At 31.3% G+C, this 15852-nt stretch overlaps 2 protein-coding genes across 2 annotated transcripts; both read left to right on the top strand.

The window, feature by feature from the left end:
* The first annotated feature begins 6278 nt into the window (after positions 1-6278).
* On the top strand, positions 6279-8707 carry LOC129882068 (protein CHUP1, chloroplastic). The gene is made up of 2 exons (XM_055956208.1): positions 6279-7700; positions 8129-8707. The coding sequence occupies exons 1-2, from the start codon at positions 6606-6608 to the stop codon at positions 8591-8593; spliced, it is 1560 nt and encodes a 519-aa protein (XP_055812183.1). The 5' UTR covers positions 6279-6605; the 3' UTR covers positions 8594-8707.
* An 851-nt stretch (positions 8708-9558) lies between these two features.
* On the top strand, positions 9559-15815 carry LOC129882067 (peptidyl-prolyl cis-trans isomerase FKBP16-4, chloroplastic). Its single transcript, XM_055956206.1, has 10 exons — positions 9559-9704; positions 10004-10150; positions 10601-10656; positions 10736-10791; positions 11111-11168; positions 12057-12131; positions 12889-12978; positions 14333-14410; positions 15461-15501; positions 15624-15815. The coding sequence occupies exons 1-10, from the start codon at positions 9632-9634 to the stop codon at positions 15649-15651; spliced, it is 702 nt and encodes a 233-aa protein (XP_055812181.1). The 5' UTR covers positions 9559-9631; the 3' UTR covers positions 15652-15815.
* Positions 15816-15852: the final 37 nt, after the last annotated feature.

Here is a 15852-nt window from a genome sequence, read left to right as displayed (position 1 = left end):
ATAATTCAATAATTGCAGACATAAATATATTTTTAATCTCAATTTTTTTATTTTTTTTTATTAAAATGAATTATTATTATATAAATATTTATAATTTATTTTATATTTTTTTAAAATAATTTTTTAAAATTGATTAAATAGTTTTAGTCGATAACACACCTTTTCGACTGTTCACTATCAGTCTATTATCACGTTTCCTTTTTGGAAATAGGACCACAATTCACGTGAGTAATTGTGACCTATCTTAAATTTAGTTTTGTTTTATATGAATCCTCAATGCACATTTTTATATCAAAAACTTATTAATATCACAATTCTCTAATGAGTGTTACATTTAATTTTATACGTCTTTCTTATCCGTTGGTATAGTTATTGTGGATGGAGGTATTTGGAAAATGCGGCTTAAATATATCTGTGATCTAAAGCTAATATTGATGAAAGGCCTTATATTTATTTAAAATTATTATAATCAAACTTTATTAATTATAACGGTTATTTGTTATAATAATATTTCACTATAATAGTATGATTTTTTTCAAAATCGATTTTTATGTTATATGTTACTTCTTATAACAACATTGTACATATAATTGCAGTACATAGATATACAATATTAAGAAAATATTTACCATTTATAACAATAACATTTTTATTTTCAGTAAACACTCATAATACATTTATAATATAGTTTTAATAATATTACAGAGAATAATTTATAAAACAAGTATAATATAATTTTTATTGATGAATAATACATTTATCACACACTTTAATACATTTATAATACATTGTGTCAATTTCTTATAAAACAAGCATAATATATTTTAAGAACACTTATAATACATTAATATCACATGCATAATTCACTTTAATACATAGTGCAGATTTATTATAGTATTGCTATGTGTTACTATAAATAATAATAAATAAAAAATATCACTAAAATTAATAATTATTTATTAAAAAGTACTCACTCAAGTAATTTTTTCATACCTAAATAGGCGCGATGTCCGGCCTTTGTGGCGCCCACAATTCAAAACTTAATAATATGCAAAACTATCAATTCTCTAAAGAAAGTTACATTTATTTGTACGTACATTGATTGGTGCACCGCGACCACTATAACATATAGCCTAACGTGGTCACTACACCGCCCAAATGGGCGCGATGCCTAGTCCTTGTGGCGCCTAAATATATCTTCTGAAAAGACACATTCAAAAAAATTACAATTCGTAGCTATAGTTATAATAGAGTTTGTATAATTCGTGCATTATTTGTATATTTTTGTACAATTTGCAATACAATTCGCAATTTTTGTATAACGTTTGTATATTTCATTATACAATTCATGCACAACGTTTGTATAATTCGTTATACAATTTTTAGTGTTTGTATATTTCGCTATACAATTTGATTCGTGCACAGCGTTTGATAAATCACACGAATTATACAAAACTCAATTGTATAATCGCGTGAATTATACAAAACTCAAACTGTAATTACAGCTAGATGTTTATCGCGAGCCATAATTAATTCAAACTATATCTATGTTAGCTAATTAACGAGTATTTTTTTGCTTATACACGTAATTCCTTCAAAACGTAGCACATCGAACAATCTATAATACAGAATTGTTCATTTTTTTCTCTTACTACTCATTACAAATCTTAAACTCCTTAAGGATAGAGATATATAGAGATTTACTCTATCATAGTCGAATTATTCAATTCCCTGTTGTAACGACTCATTAGGTCGTTTTGAGAACTAGAGCTTTTTATTTCATAAAAGAATTATCCCGTAAATTTTTAATGGATATTTTGGACTATTTGATAATGACGATTAATTAGTTGAGGGTGATTTTTAGATAACTAATTTAGTTGGTGGGTTAAATTAATAATTTATTTAATACCCTAAACCAATCTATTTATTAAAATAAGTACAATGGGGTTTGATATTTTTGAGCCACCAGATTTTTTTTTGCAGCATCTTATGAATTAAGAAGACTTGAGCACATATCGTTGGGGAAAATTGCTTCAGGTAGAAATCTTAACCACTCTTAAATCTCTATATTTATGAATATAGATATGGCCAAATTATCATTATTACTTTGCTTGGATTGTGAAAGAAAAAGAATAATAGAAGTGAATTGGTTGCAGAGTGGATGTTTGTGTCTTTAAACCAAGTTTTAGTGGGTAATTATATCACAATGATTAGCTAGTGATTATGTCATGATGAGAAAATAAGTAAGAAAGATAGATATGATTGAATTGTTGTAATTAGTAAGCTTCTGCAAATTGTGGTCGCAGTGCGACATTAGTTTCATAGCAGTTAGTTCTGATCTTAAATTTTTATTTAGTTATTACATTATAATTCAAGTTTTGATATATTAAGATAGGTAATTAAATAATAGATTTATTATATTATACGAATATCATTAGATTTATGTTATTGGGGGAATTAAGGCTTAACCCTACGCTTGAATTTTAGGGAATTAATTATAGAATTAGGTGAGTTGTTGGGTCTAGGTTAAATATATATACATACATATATATATGAGTGTTTACGAACTCGTTTACTTACGAATATTATATACTTATTAGAGTGGAAACGTTCTGAGGCATCGAAGAAAGAAAAATCACTGGTGAATTAGCTTGCTTGACTTTGGTTCTTCGGTTGAGGTAGGTTATGGTTTATTCTATATCATAGATAGACTCTTAATAGTGATTGATAATCATTGAGTAATGTGTGAAGTTTACTATGCATTTAATTATTGTGGTTTGAATGGTTGATATATTGTTGTGATTGGTCTGAAATCCCAAGACCGTGAAATTCATAATCTTGAACTTGTCCTATCAAAGGTAATGCCTTGAATAAAGAAAGTTTGACCAAATATTGTTAAATGAAGTGAAATGTGATAATAAAGAATGATAAATTAATTATATTTGGATCGGATGTCACATTCCGACACGGTATATTGAGATCAGATGTCACGTTCTGCCACGGTATATTTGGATCGGATATTACGTTCCGATACGGTATAGTTGGATCGGGTGTCACATTTCGACACAGTATATTTGGATCGAGTGTCACGTTCCGACACGATATATTTGAATCGGGTGTCACGTTCCGATACGATATTATTGGATCAGGTATCACATTCCGACATGATATATTTGGATCGGGTGTCACAAGATGACACAATATTAATGGATCGGGTGTCACATTTCGGCACGATAATAATAAAGAAAAATAAATTAAAATGACTTAATGCTATCCAATCTCAAATAACTAATTTCCCAAAAGAGCGTGATGTGGAGGCCTGAGTCCTCATGAGTGATCTTGATATTGTTGACTGATTATGTAATTGTTCATTCTGTTGTCACTCTATCTTGATCTTGTTGGTTGTCACCTGTTAAGTGTTATGGTTGATTTTCCGCTATTACTTTATGTATATTGATTTCTATTTCGAGTCGGCCGATGATATCTACTCAGTACTTGTTGTCCTGTACTGACCCCTACTTCTATTTTTCTTTGTTTTATTTTATGGAGGGCAGTGAGTGTTCCATCGACTTCGACTTGACCTCAGCTATAGCCGGTGTCCAGCACATCAGGTTCCAGGGTGAGTTATTCATTCTAGCTCGTGTTGAATTCTCTTAATCATGACACGATGTCCTTAGTTTTCATACACGAATTATGTTATTTATTTTATTCTAACTTTGATATTTTCAGACTTAGTATTTTAGAATTAGATGTCCTTGATGTGATAACTTTCAGGTTTTGGGAAAACGTATCTAATAGATTTTAGTGGTTTTATTATTTCTTACTTTGATAAATTGAGCTTCAGCATTATTGTCATATTTTATAAGTTGGGGTTTGTATCGTTGATTCTCCCACCTAAGAGGTTAAGTGTGGGTGTCACTCATGACCCATTTTGGATCGTGACACCTGCTTTTGTACTCTAGATTCTAATATAATCTACTCCACATATCAGTTGTGAAACATAAGATATAACGTAAGAATATTATGAACGACTAAATTTTAATTTCAACTAATCAGTATCTCGACTATATAAATATGCTTCTTATTTATTTTGTTTTTTATCACTAATTTCAAATATATATTTTTTTAAAAATGTATATTATTTGAAATAATTCAAACCAAGGTTGTAATCGAAAAATGGAAGCCGTTGGTGTCATTTTTAAAACTCAATTTAGTACATACCAAAACTGCGTATACAAATATCATGAACAAAATGCCAATAAACATATAGAGCCCGTTTGGATGGACTTAAAAAAAATAACTTTTATGTATGAAGTGCTTTTAGAACTTTGAAATGCTGAAAGTTATTTTTATAAATAAGCAGTTGAGTGTTTGGATAAAAGTGCTTATGATGTGAATTTTAGGGTTAAAAGAATAAAAAAAGGTAGTTTGGAAATTTAGTTAAAATATAAGGGATATAAAAGTAATTTCTATAGTCAAAAAAAATGACTTTAAGCACTTTGAAAAAAAAAGGTTAGGAATCCTAACTTTTCATTTTTGACTGACTTTAAGAACTTTATGGCTTAAAGTCAGCATTAGGCAAACACGTCCAAAAGCTAAAAAGGGGCTTTAAGTTGGTTTAATTCAAACGGGCTCATAGTTTCGTGATGCTTTTAAATTTGTACCAAAAAAGTTGATTTGAATTGTACGGGAGTAGGGGGCTAAAATATTAAAGAAATAATTTAATTAGAACATGTGGCTATTCACAATTTAATTTTTTTCTTGTTCTTAAAATACTTATTCAATTCACATTGGTCTCAAAAGATCTTTTTGTTCTTTTCTATTTTCGAAATTATCATGATAGGTTCATAATCAATAATTATATGGACCAACATAATTAAAGTGTCTGATTAATAAACCAAAATTATTGTTTAATATTTCAAAAGAATCATTATGTGTACACTTAGAGCTATTAAAACGAATCGATTTAGTTCAGTTCAAGCCTCATGAATCAAGAAATTTGATGGAATAGAATGGATCGACTCTTCGTTTGACCTTAATTTAATCAAGCCCAATCCATCATTTTTTAGGATTGCGGGTTGAGGCGGGATAGCCTTTCGGATTTTTTTCAATCTTTTTTTTTTATAAGAAATGTTTTTTCAATCTAAATCAATCGTAGAAGTAGGTTAAGTTTTTAACATTTCTAACTAGAGAAGGTTAACGTAATTTTTTTTCTAATTTGGTTCTACAAATAATTTATTTTCACAATATCTTCACTATATTCATGTATGCTATTTGCATTATCTATTGATCTTTTTGTAGTGAAATAGACAAGAAAAATTAAGCTCGATAATATTTTGATAAGATTTCTAGTGAATTAATTTGAGTAAATATGATCAACCAAAGTTTTAATGTGCTAAAAATGAATTGGACTAGAATGAGTTGAATTGAAATGAATTAAGTTAACGAATGGGCAGATTTTTGAAATGGTTGAGTGGGTTAGCTATGATTTTGCATCCCACTTAGAACTAAATTGGGTTGTCTTTTTTAAGGCCTTCTTAATGAAGAGTTAAATCTGTCCTAGCCCATCAAAATCCAAAATTTGCAAAGGTGAAATGGATCGGTTCATTTTACGGCTCTACTTAATATGCCTTTTGTATTTCTTTCTTTATTTTCTCTCGATCAACTCGTTTTAATAGCTCTACTTAATATGCCTTTCTTATTTCTTTCTTTCTTTCTATTTGGTTTGTTATTTCTTAATCACTTTCCTCTTCCAATATCTCATCTGTACAACCCTAGAAAGTGGAGATCTTGCAAAAGGAAAAGGTTGCCCCACTATTTACTTTCATTACAAAATACATACGCGTTTACACATTGAAATGTAGTAAGTTGGAGAAGAAAAGGACTAGTGGAAAACAACAACAACAATAATATACACATGGTAGTTTTACAAAGTAAGGTATGGGAGGATAAAGTGTACGGCTATACACAAATCTAATTTTCATTTTAGAGATAGAAAAGTTATTTCCCATAAATACTCAACTCAAAGAAAAACAATAACGAGCAGTCCATAAAAAAAATAACAAAAGTATAAAAAATAACATATAATAACAAAAAATCAATATATAATAACAAAATATCTACTACAACAAAACGATATAATAATCAAGAACAAAACGATATAATAATCAAGGTGCATAGAAAAAAATTAGTGGAAAAGAATTCAAACACTAATATATAGACAAAGAATTCAACACTAAATCAATATACTATTCCATACACAATATCACATGCATATCATGATGGAAATCAAATCAAGGGAAAAAGCAAGTTAATAATATTAAATATTAATGCCATAAGGAATTAGATTCCCCAAAAAAGAGCATATGTAAGGGACTATTGAGTAGTCAAAAAGTAAGCAAAAACACTGTTTTTTTGACAAAAGATAGCTTAAAGCAAACACATAGGTAAAGAATCTATTAAGCTTTAAATTTTGTTATTTACACCATCATTTCTTCACAATGACACAACACACCAAACAATCCATTTATAGAATCTTGATATTTCCATTTCAACTCTCAAAAAACTTTGGATTAATTCATTAATTTGAATTCCAATTCACGAACATGGAAAACAATAACACAAAAGTAGAGATGATGAAGCCAGTATTCCTCAAAGCTGGAATCCCAATAGCCATCACTATAGCTGGTTACATAATTGCCAAAATCACAACTGGAAAAATCTCAATTTTTCAAATTTCACCAATTCAAGAAAATCCTCATGAGGTCTCTACAATAGATGAAGATGGTCATCAAAATCTTGAAACTTCAGAATCTTTATCTTGTATAGAAGCTGATGATTATGATGATGATCATTGTTCTACAAATACCCTTTACAAAGATTCATCAGAAAGTTTTGATCTTTATCAAGATAAATGCAAATTTCAAGAAAATTCTCATGAGATCTCAAGAAATGAAAGTGGTCATCAAAATCTTGAAAATTCAGAATCTTTATCTTGTATTAAAGCTGATTATAATGATCATTGTTCTACACATACCCTTTATACAGATTCATCAGAAAGTTTTGATCTTTTTAAAAAAAAATCCAAATTTCAAGAAAATCTTTATATGATCTCAAGAAATGAAAGTGGTTATCAAAATCTTGAAAATTCAGAATCTTTTTCTTGTGTTGAAGATGATGATGATAATGATCATTGTTGTACAGACACCCTTCATAGAGATTCATCAGAAAGTTTTGATCTTTATCAAGAAAAATGCAAAATTCAAGAAGATATTGAGGCCAAATTTCAACAGTATACTCACTTGAAAGAGAAAGAAATTGCACTTATGGATATGCAATACAAGTTGTTATTAGAGATCAATAAAGTTGAGTTCTTTAGTAAGGAAATTACACTAATGGAAGCAGAGAGCCAAAGATTTCAAAACATGGTAATTGAATATTTGAGAATTATGGAACTTCTTGATTTGTCAAAATCAGAAAATAGTTTGCTTCAAAGAAGAGTTAAGAAGCTTTTGAAGAAGATTAAAGAACATTCAAGAGTTATGAAGGAACAAAAATTTCAACTTGAAGCTAAGGAAATTGAAATTTCAAGAAATCAAGAAGGGCTAGAAGTGAAAGATCATGTCATCAAGGAAATGAAATTGGAAATTCAGCAGCTGAAAATGGAGCTGGAATTGGTAGAGACTTCAAATCAATCAAAGGTAGGCACTTTTAATAAATCATGATTTCACGGGCACTTTTAATTATATCTACATATCATAAAAAATAGAAAAGGTCATTTCCATCTCCAATTGAGACATGAGCTTGATCAACCTCACGCACATGAAAATGTATAAAATTGTCATTTAAGTATAGTCACTTTACTTAATATCCACTTGGCACCACCTGGAAAAAAAATCAGCTTACATAATATCTACTCACCTAACATCAATTTTGGTATTTCCCTTTTTATTTGTGATAAATATGCTAATCAAGTTATTTCTCCGTTATAAAAAATAATTTTATAACTCTGGTACAATAAATTAAAAGTTGAATGACCATCCACTAAACTAATCCATCAATTCACAATTAGATACATGAGATTGTGAATACATTGTATATGTGTATTGAAATGTGCCTTGCTTTGCAGAGTGATGTGGAAGTGGTTACAATAGAAGACTACAAAGAATTGGTGAATGAACTTGAGCAATTACAAAAGGACAAAGCTAGTGAAGACAAAGAGCTAATATACTTAAGGTGGTGCAATGCATGTTTAAGACATGAATTAATGAGAAGAAACCAAGAACAAATGGAACAAAGGAAAAATCAAGAATTGAATTTGGGAGAAGAAAATAGAGAAGCTGTTGAAGAATTTGTACCACAAGTACATGATTTAATAATCAAGAGGAGTTCATCAGTTGGTCACAATGAATCTTGTTTAAATTCACCTATTAATGATCATTCAAAAAGGAGAAAATTAATACAAAAGTTCAAGAAATGGGTAGAGGGAAGTGATAAAATGAAAAATGAAACAAATTGCTTTAGGAGGCATTCTGTTTCTGATCATACTGAGGATTTAATGCTTCCTGCTAGAAAATCATGTTCTAGTGCCTAATTCATGTGTATATATTTGTAATAATTCCTTCATATTTGTTTGCCTACATTGTGGAGAATATAACATACGTAGCTCCCTTTATGAAATGATAAGAAACTAATTGACTCTTTTGAATTACATTTTATCTCCATATTTAATAACACAATTTTTTTTATGATTGTGTGTCTAGATAACTTGTGCATACCTCGATTAATTCATTACTATTAAAAAAAAAGTTCAACAAGTATTAGGTGCTTACATCAAATTTGTTAATAAAGTGTTTTTCATACATATATCTATTAATTGGTAAAACAATAATTGGGCAATGTATTAAAAGATATTTCTATAATGAATACCTCTTTTGAAGCCATATTGCGAATCTCTTATCTTCTAGTAAAGGGTCTAAGTCAATCCACAAATTACTTCCTTTCTTAAAATTAGATATATGTATGATCACTTTAATTTGTAGCTGTTAAAGTTAAATGGATTGATTTGATGCAAAATACTCGATCCATATAAGTTCTTATCTTATAATGTGCTAGTACAATTAGTTACATAAATAAGTTCAGTATAAGTTTAAAAAGTGTGCACTCAAGGGCGTGGCTTATTATAAATGATTTCTTTCATCCGTTTAAGTTTTGATGGTCAGATTTGTTTGATATATCTATCAATAGAAGATGATAAATATTTTGCGAAATTCGTTGGGATACTCATAAATTGACCGAACACTACCTTTATAGGAAAAAATAAGTTGTAAGCACGTTGCGATTGGAGGAACGAGAGGAATTGTCATGGGTATCCTAAATGATACTCTCTACGTTTCAATTTGGTTGTCTTGACACAGAGTTTAAGAAAATTAAAAAATATGTAGATCTTATGACCTTAAACATATCACGTGAAAAGTTAAAATAAAAAAATTATCAAAAAATGAATTTTTTTTAAGGAAATAAAAAGTAAAGAAATTGAAACAGATGAAAGTAGTTATGTACAAATTGTGGTTCATATTGAGGGTGTTATCTCTATTTTCCCTCTTCTTTTCTACTTGCTCAACTGTCAAGAATGGATCTTCTCCTTTGCCATCCTTTCAAAGCCACCCCTTTTCTCCACTCTCTCCCTTCAACTTCCTTCTCAGGTAACTCTCCCTCTCTCTCTCTCACACACACTCACAGAAGATGAAAAGATTACTAATTGAAGCTAAAGTTTGAATCTTGAACTTCATGAAACAGACCCAAGTTATCAATTGAAGTTGAAGTTTGAATCTTGAACTTGTAGGAAACAGACCCATGTTACTAAGAGAAGCTAAATTTTGAATCTTAAACTTACAGGAAACAGACCCATGTTACTAAAAGAAGCTAAAGTTTGAATCTTGAACTTACAGAAAATAGACCCATGTTACTAAATGAAGCTAAAGTTTGAAACTTGAACTTACAGGAAACAGACCCTTTTCAGCCAACTGGAGTAGAACAGCTTTACCTAGTGTTTGCTTGTCAAAATCATCATCTTTGGATGCTCCAGAAAAAAATCTTTCTCAGCAGAATGAAGGAAGAAGGGCAATTATGGGCTCTCTTCTTATAGCTGGTAGCTCCTTCACTTCTGTTTCTTATTTTTCAGTCTTTACATTTCATCAATTTAAAACACATTGACTAGTAGAATACTAGAATCAATGTGTAGATGTTATACCCCTATAGATAAAACTTGTAAGAGGGGTTCATAGAAAAGTACCCTCCATAGTCCATCCTGCCAGTATCCGGACACCACCGTTACAAAAAAACCTATCATTTTCCTTTCTTGTTATAGTAATACTCTTGCATTCTAGTTTTTTGTAATGTGTTAATTGGTATTTTATTGTATGACTGTCTATTCAGAGTATTGGTAGTTGCTTCAGATTTCTTTTCAAGATTCAATTTTTTTGATGGATCCTTATTTATTTTGCGCCACCTTGGGGTGCGGCCCTTTCCCAGACCCTGTATGAACGTGTGCATCAGTTGCTTTTAAATTGTTACTTATTTGATCTTTTTCACTACTCAGCTGCTGGCCTTTGCCTCTGCGATGTGGCTGGAGCTGCTAGCACAAGCAGAAGAGCTGTAAGCATAACTTCCATCTGTCTTATATGGGTATTGAGAATGCCCTCTTCTGTATTTATGGAAATTTTTCTTGCTGCAGCTTAGGGGAGCAAAAATACCAGAGAGCGAATACACAACCCTTCCAAATGGTCTAAAGTTAGTATACAATTTTGAAGCATTTAAATACTGTTTTCCCTTCATTTAGATTTCCTTTTACATTTGGTTGTTACACAGATTATATATTCCCTTGGACTTGCAACAACATTAATGTGGCTACTCGAGTCTACGGACCCAATTTCTTAGTTCAACATATAATGTACACATTTTCTCATGCAACATTGTCCTCCTACAATAAAGCAAAAGAAAAACGTAGCTTCGTCCATCTCATTTTGAGGCTAGAAGCAGTAATATGAATTGTGGCTCTCCTAACTTATTTGTGGTTTATTCACTTTATTCGTCGATATAAATCTCTCAGGTATTATGACTTGAAGGTCGGCACTGGTGCTGAAGCAGTGAAGGGATCTAGAGTTGCAGTACGGTTGTGCTAAAGTTGAATTGAGTATCTAAGTACAATGTTTGATTTATCTCTAAAAACATGTTTGCATAAGATAAATATGTAACATCACATTACTGATAATCCACCATTATGTGTATTGTATAGGTAAAATGTACCTTCTTCGTTTGAGCTTCTAGATAGCAGTTCCACAGCTTCCAAGTTTTTCTAGTTTGGAGCAAAACACAGTGAGATCATTGCATCACATATGATATACTAATATTGACCCATAGGATTTATATTAAGAACTAATCAGGCAACATGATGTAATAGATTGCTGTCCTGTATGGAAGTTTCAGGGGCTTTCATTTGAGGTTCAAGTTTCCTACAGAGCTCCCAAAGGGTCTTTCTGTTATGGTGAAATGTTGCCACTTGTCACTTCTCATTCCATAACCACTACTTGTCTTGCACCTCCGCAATGCTTTTCTGAATTTTAGGCCAGCACGATATCGTCACTCATCAGAGTGCTATTTAGGATAAAATTATACAAGAACTGAAATAACCAATCATGTTGATCCCACTACCAATAAGTCAAATGAAGCTAAAAACGACATCTCAGTGAATGCTTCATCAATCTAAATTATTTAGTTCGTAGGTTACAAGGAATGCCTTAGACCTTTGACGAATTGTTTAATGGTATTTGGTGATGACTTTGTTTATCGGTACAGTTAGGCATGTTACATGTCTATGTTGCCCCTGAAACCTTATATTTTGAGTCTTTTTATGATATATTTGAAAATTTAACTAATGAAGTCTCTCTGTGCTTTGCAGTTTCTTTGTTCATACTCAAGTAGTATAATAATTTATCTGAGATCTAGATATACAGATTGCTTCTTAAAATCTGAATTGTATTATGTTATAATTGTAGATCCACTATGTTGCTAAATGGAGGAACATCACATTCATGACTAGCAGACAAGGAATGGGAGTTGGTGGTGGAACAGTAAGACTCACCTGCTTTATTTTTTCCAGCCTGTAGTCGGAGTTTGTTTGGCAAATATCAGATACAAGTTTCAAGTGTGAAAACCTGCTACATGAAAAACAATGAAATAATATTGCATGACCAGTCAAGATGCACCTTGGAAAACTACCAATTACTCCCTCCGTTTCAATTTGATTGTCTAGTTTTGACTTGACACGAAGTTTAAGAAAGTAAAAATGACTTTCGAATCTTGTGGTCTTAAGCTAAAGATATGTAGAATGTACCAAACTGTCCTTTAATCTTGTGGTCTTAAACATGTCACGTGGAAAGTTGAAATTAATTAGTTGTCAAAAATGGAAAGAGACATTCTTTTTTAAGCGGACTAAAATGGAAATTAAAACAAACACATTGAAGCGGAAGGAGTAGTACATTAGAACTCAAGCACCTTCATTTAAAATGTTTTGTATAGAACTTCCTTAGGGATAATTGTGTTATGACATTCCAATTAGCTTAATTGGTAGATTCATGTCATTTCCGTACTTCTGAACAATGCCTATGTAATATTTCCGCTTCATGTATATTTAATAGTCCTTGATTTAGAAGTTTTGTCAATTCTCGCAATCTAGTTCTATATGATTATGTTGCTCAAAATGTAGGGGGATAAATTTGTCTTTGTTGGTTTTCTGAACATCTATCGTACGTGGAGCTATGTGACTTACTTTTTCTGTTTTTTGAAATGCCATCATGTTTCTTATCCAATATCCTTTACTTCCTGTAGCCATATGGATTTGACGTTGGTCAATCAGAGAGGGGAACAGTCCTTAAAGGATTAGATCTCGGTGTTCAAGGGATGCGAGTAGGAGGACAGGTGATACAATCAGCTTAATTGTACTTTCATCACATTCATGATATTTGTCAATTGAACTGCATAACCTTCGAATGGAGTTCCCTGAAGAGAGGAATATGCTAAACCTTGTTTTTTTTTATATATTTTATTTTATTCTAGTTTGAAGAGTCAACTTGATGTGTCGTCGCTCCACTGCTAAAGTTTTCTAAGCTTTTCAGTGTTAGCTTCCTCAAAATGAATAATGGGAACAATTCGAAATGAAAATACAACACTTATTGCTGAAGTCAGATCTAAAGAAGAAGAAAGAGAAGAAATAAAATAGGATAGCTCAAAATGAAGGAATGATACTCAATTTTATTTATTCATATTAAAAAATCAAGAAGATATCAGACAAACTGAAATTGAAGTTCCATTGAGCGGTTCTAAGACGAGTAATGTTTTATGAGGTGAATGTTGGGCTTCTAAGGCGCAACATATGCTTAAGATGGTTGTCCTTAGAATGTAGATGTTAAAATTTGATGTGCATTCATACAAGATTAGAAATTATAACATCTAACAAATTTGCACAAGTAGCATATATATACACGATAACCTGAGAGAATGCTGCCTAAGATGGTCTAGTTATGTCCTACATAGACCTACAAATGCATAGATCCAATAGGTGTGACAATATGATTATTGAATGTGCTAAAAGGAGATGTTGTAAACCTAAAATCAACATTGGGGGAAGTTGACTCAAGAGACCTGCAATCTCTAGGATTCAGTGCAGACTTAACGAAGAACTAAACACGATAAAAGAAAAAGATCTATATAGGTGATGCCAATTAGTTGAGAATAAGACTCAGTTGTTATTATTACACTCACATTAGGTTTGATATTTGCAGGAGTCTTTCTTATCTAAATAGAGATTTGTATATCAATATAAGAATAAATGTGAGATTATAGAGAATCTCTAGTTTTAGAGAAACTTTATTTTCTTTGAAATAGAAATTATGTAATATTTATTGAAATGAGATGTGCTCGAAAAGAGCAAACATGGATATAAAGGATTCATATAGCCACCATAACTAGTTTGGAATGGAGGCATAATTGATTGGAAGTATTTGTGGCGTCCCATTAATTAGTATCATCGCGCACTTGATACTCAGTGCAGAAAGAATTTCCAAGTATATGTAGGATTTATTATCAGAATGTACTTAAGTTTCTAGTTTTTCCCTGAGCTTAATATGCTGGACCACAACTACTTGGTCCTAACTCAGTGTGTCATGCCTTCTGACCACGAAATTTAACTACCATAGTTGCATCAATAATGATGGATTAATTACTTCACACGGAGGCGATAAACATTTGAAACGAAAATATTCTGTTTTTGCAGCGTCTGCTCATAGTTCCTCCCGAACTAGCTTATGGGAAAAAAGGCGTGCAGGAAATTCCTCCAAATGCAACAATTGAGGTATCATTTTATTATTGCATTCATGAAAGACTACTCTTGTTTATCAAATAGTTTCTGAAGGCCATTTGGATTCGACTGTTTTTGCACCTATTATGGTCTATTTAACCTTTAAGTTGGTCTATGGAGTGCAAAATGTTGTCTTACCTTTTCACTATGAAAGATCATCATCATCACTCTTTTAGAATAACTTATCAGAATCATCAAATATGTGGCTAGTAGAAAACCTTTCTAATGGGAGCCTTCACCGTGAACTAGAGATTTATGCTGATAGAAATATCTTGTTGGCATCTAACAGATGCAGAACATTCTTATCAACAGAAAAGCGTATTCTGCACATATGGAATTTTCTCTTTCTTGGAGAAGCATGTGTAAACCTCCGAAACAAAGATAGGATAGTCTTTAAAATATTCCTTGTTATGTGATCACTTGTTAGCTTTGTTCTTTGTAAAATAGAACAATTCAGAAGAAATGTCATGCGAAAATTCTTTTTAAGTCTTTTTCCAAACTGCGTGCCATGCGCTTGGGCAAAACCTTTTAGAGAAATGAAAAACAGAAAGTCTGCTCTCTCCTACACAGTCCACCGTTGTGATAATGTGTGTCATCATGTTTTTATAATATGGCTACAAAATGGTGATATTACAGTAGCCTGATAAAACTAGCAACTTTGTAGCTTGAACGACAACCTCAAACTGAGAACAAATGTTAAAATTTGTGTCAAGACTGTAATGTTATATATAACCCCCACAATTTAGAGCTGCACATTGGAAATCATATCCAAGTAGTAGATATTAAGTGGCTACCCTCACAAGTTACAACATTATTTCCTAACATCTAATAGGATCAGTTTTCTGCCCCAGTTCCACACAAGCTATAGCCCAAACACCACCTCTACCCAAAAGAACGAAAATATCAGTTTTCCGCCACGCCTTTTTGCAAGTTTTATCTCTCATAATTTACTTTTTCTCAAAATGGACGGTATTATCTCTAACATTATTATACGGTCATTGTATCTTTATTACTTCTCTCACCTACTGATTTTTTAATCTACAGATGGATATTGAACTGCTGTCTATTAAACAAAGCCCATTCGGGTGAGTAGTCAGCTTTTAGAACATTCAAAAATTTATGGAATTATTTCTTTGATTGAACTTCATTATCATCAGCAACTTATGTATTTACTGTACATTCTTTTCTTTTTTTTCTTTTGGTACAGAACTCCTGTAAAAGTTGTTGAAGGATAACCAGTGTTCATCTACTTCATGTTATATTGATTCATCACCTGCAAAAGTGCTCAGCCTATTGTATGAGCTTTTAGAATACTGAGAGATCTGCTTCTGATTTGGTATTTTACCAGTAAAACGTCTCTAAATATGTTAATATTGTATAGTTCAATTCATTTTCACAATATGAGATTCAAATTGCTTTGAGCATGTTAAAGTGCT

This window comes from Solanum dulcamara, chromosome 3, assembly GCF_947179165.1.
Source record: "Solanum dulcamara chromosome 3, daSolDulc1.2, whole genome shotgun sequence".
In the NCBI taxonomy this organism is placed as follows: Eukaryota; Viridiplantae; Streptophyta; class Magnoliopsida; order Solanales; family Solanaceae; genus Solanum; species Solanum dulcamara.
The sequence above is the reverse complement of the archived record's forward strand: the minus strand, read 5'-3'. Positions and strand labels throughout refer to the sequence as shown.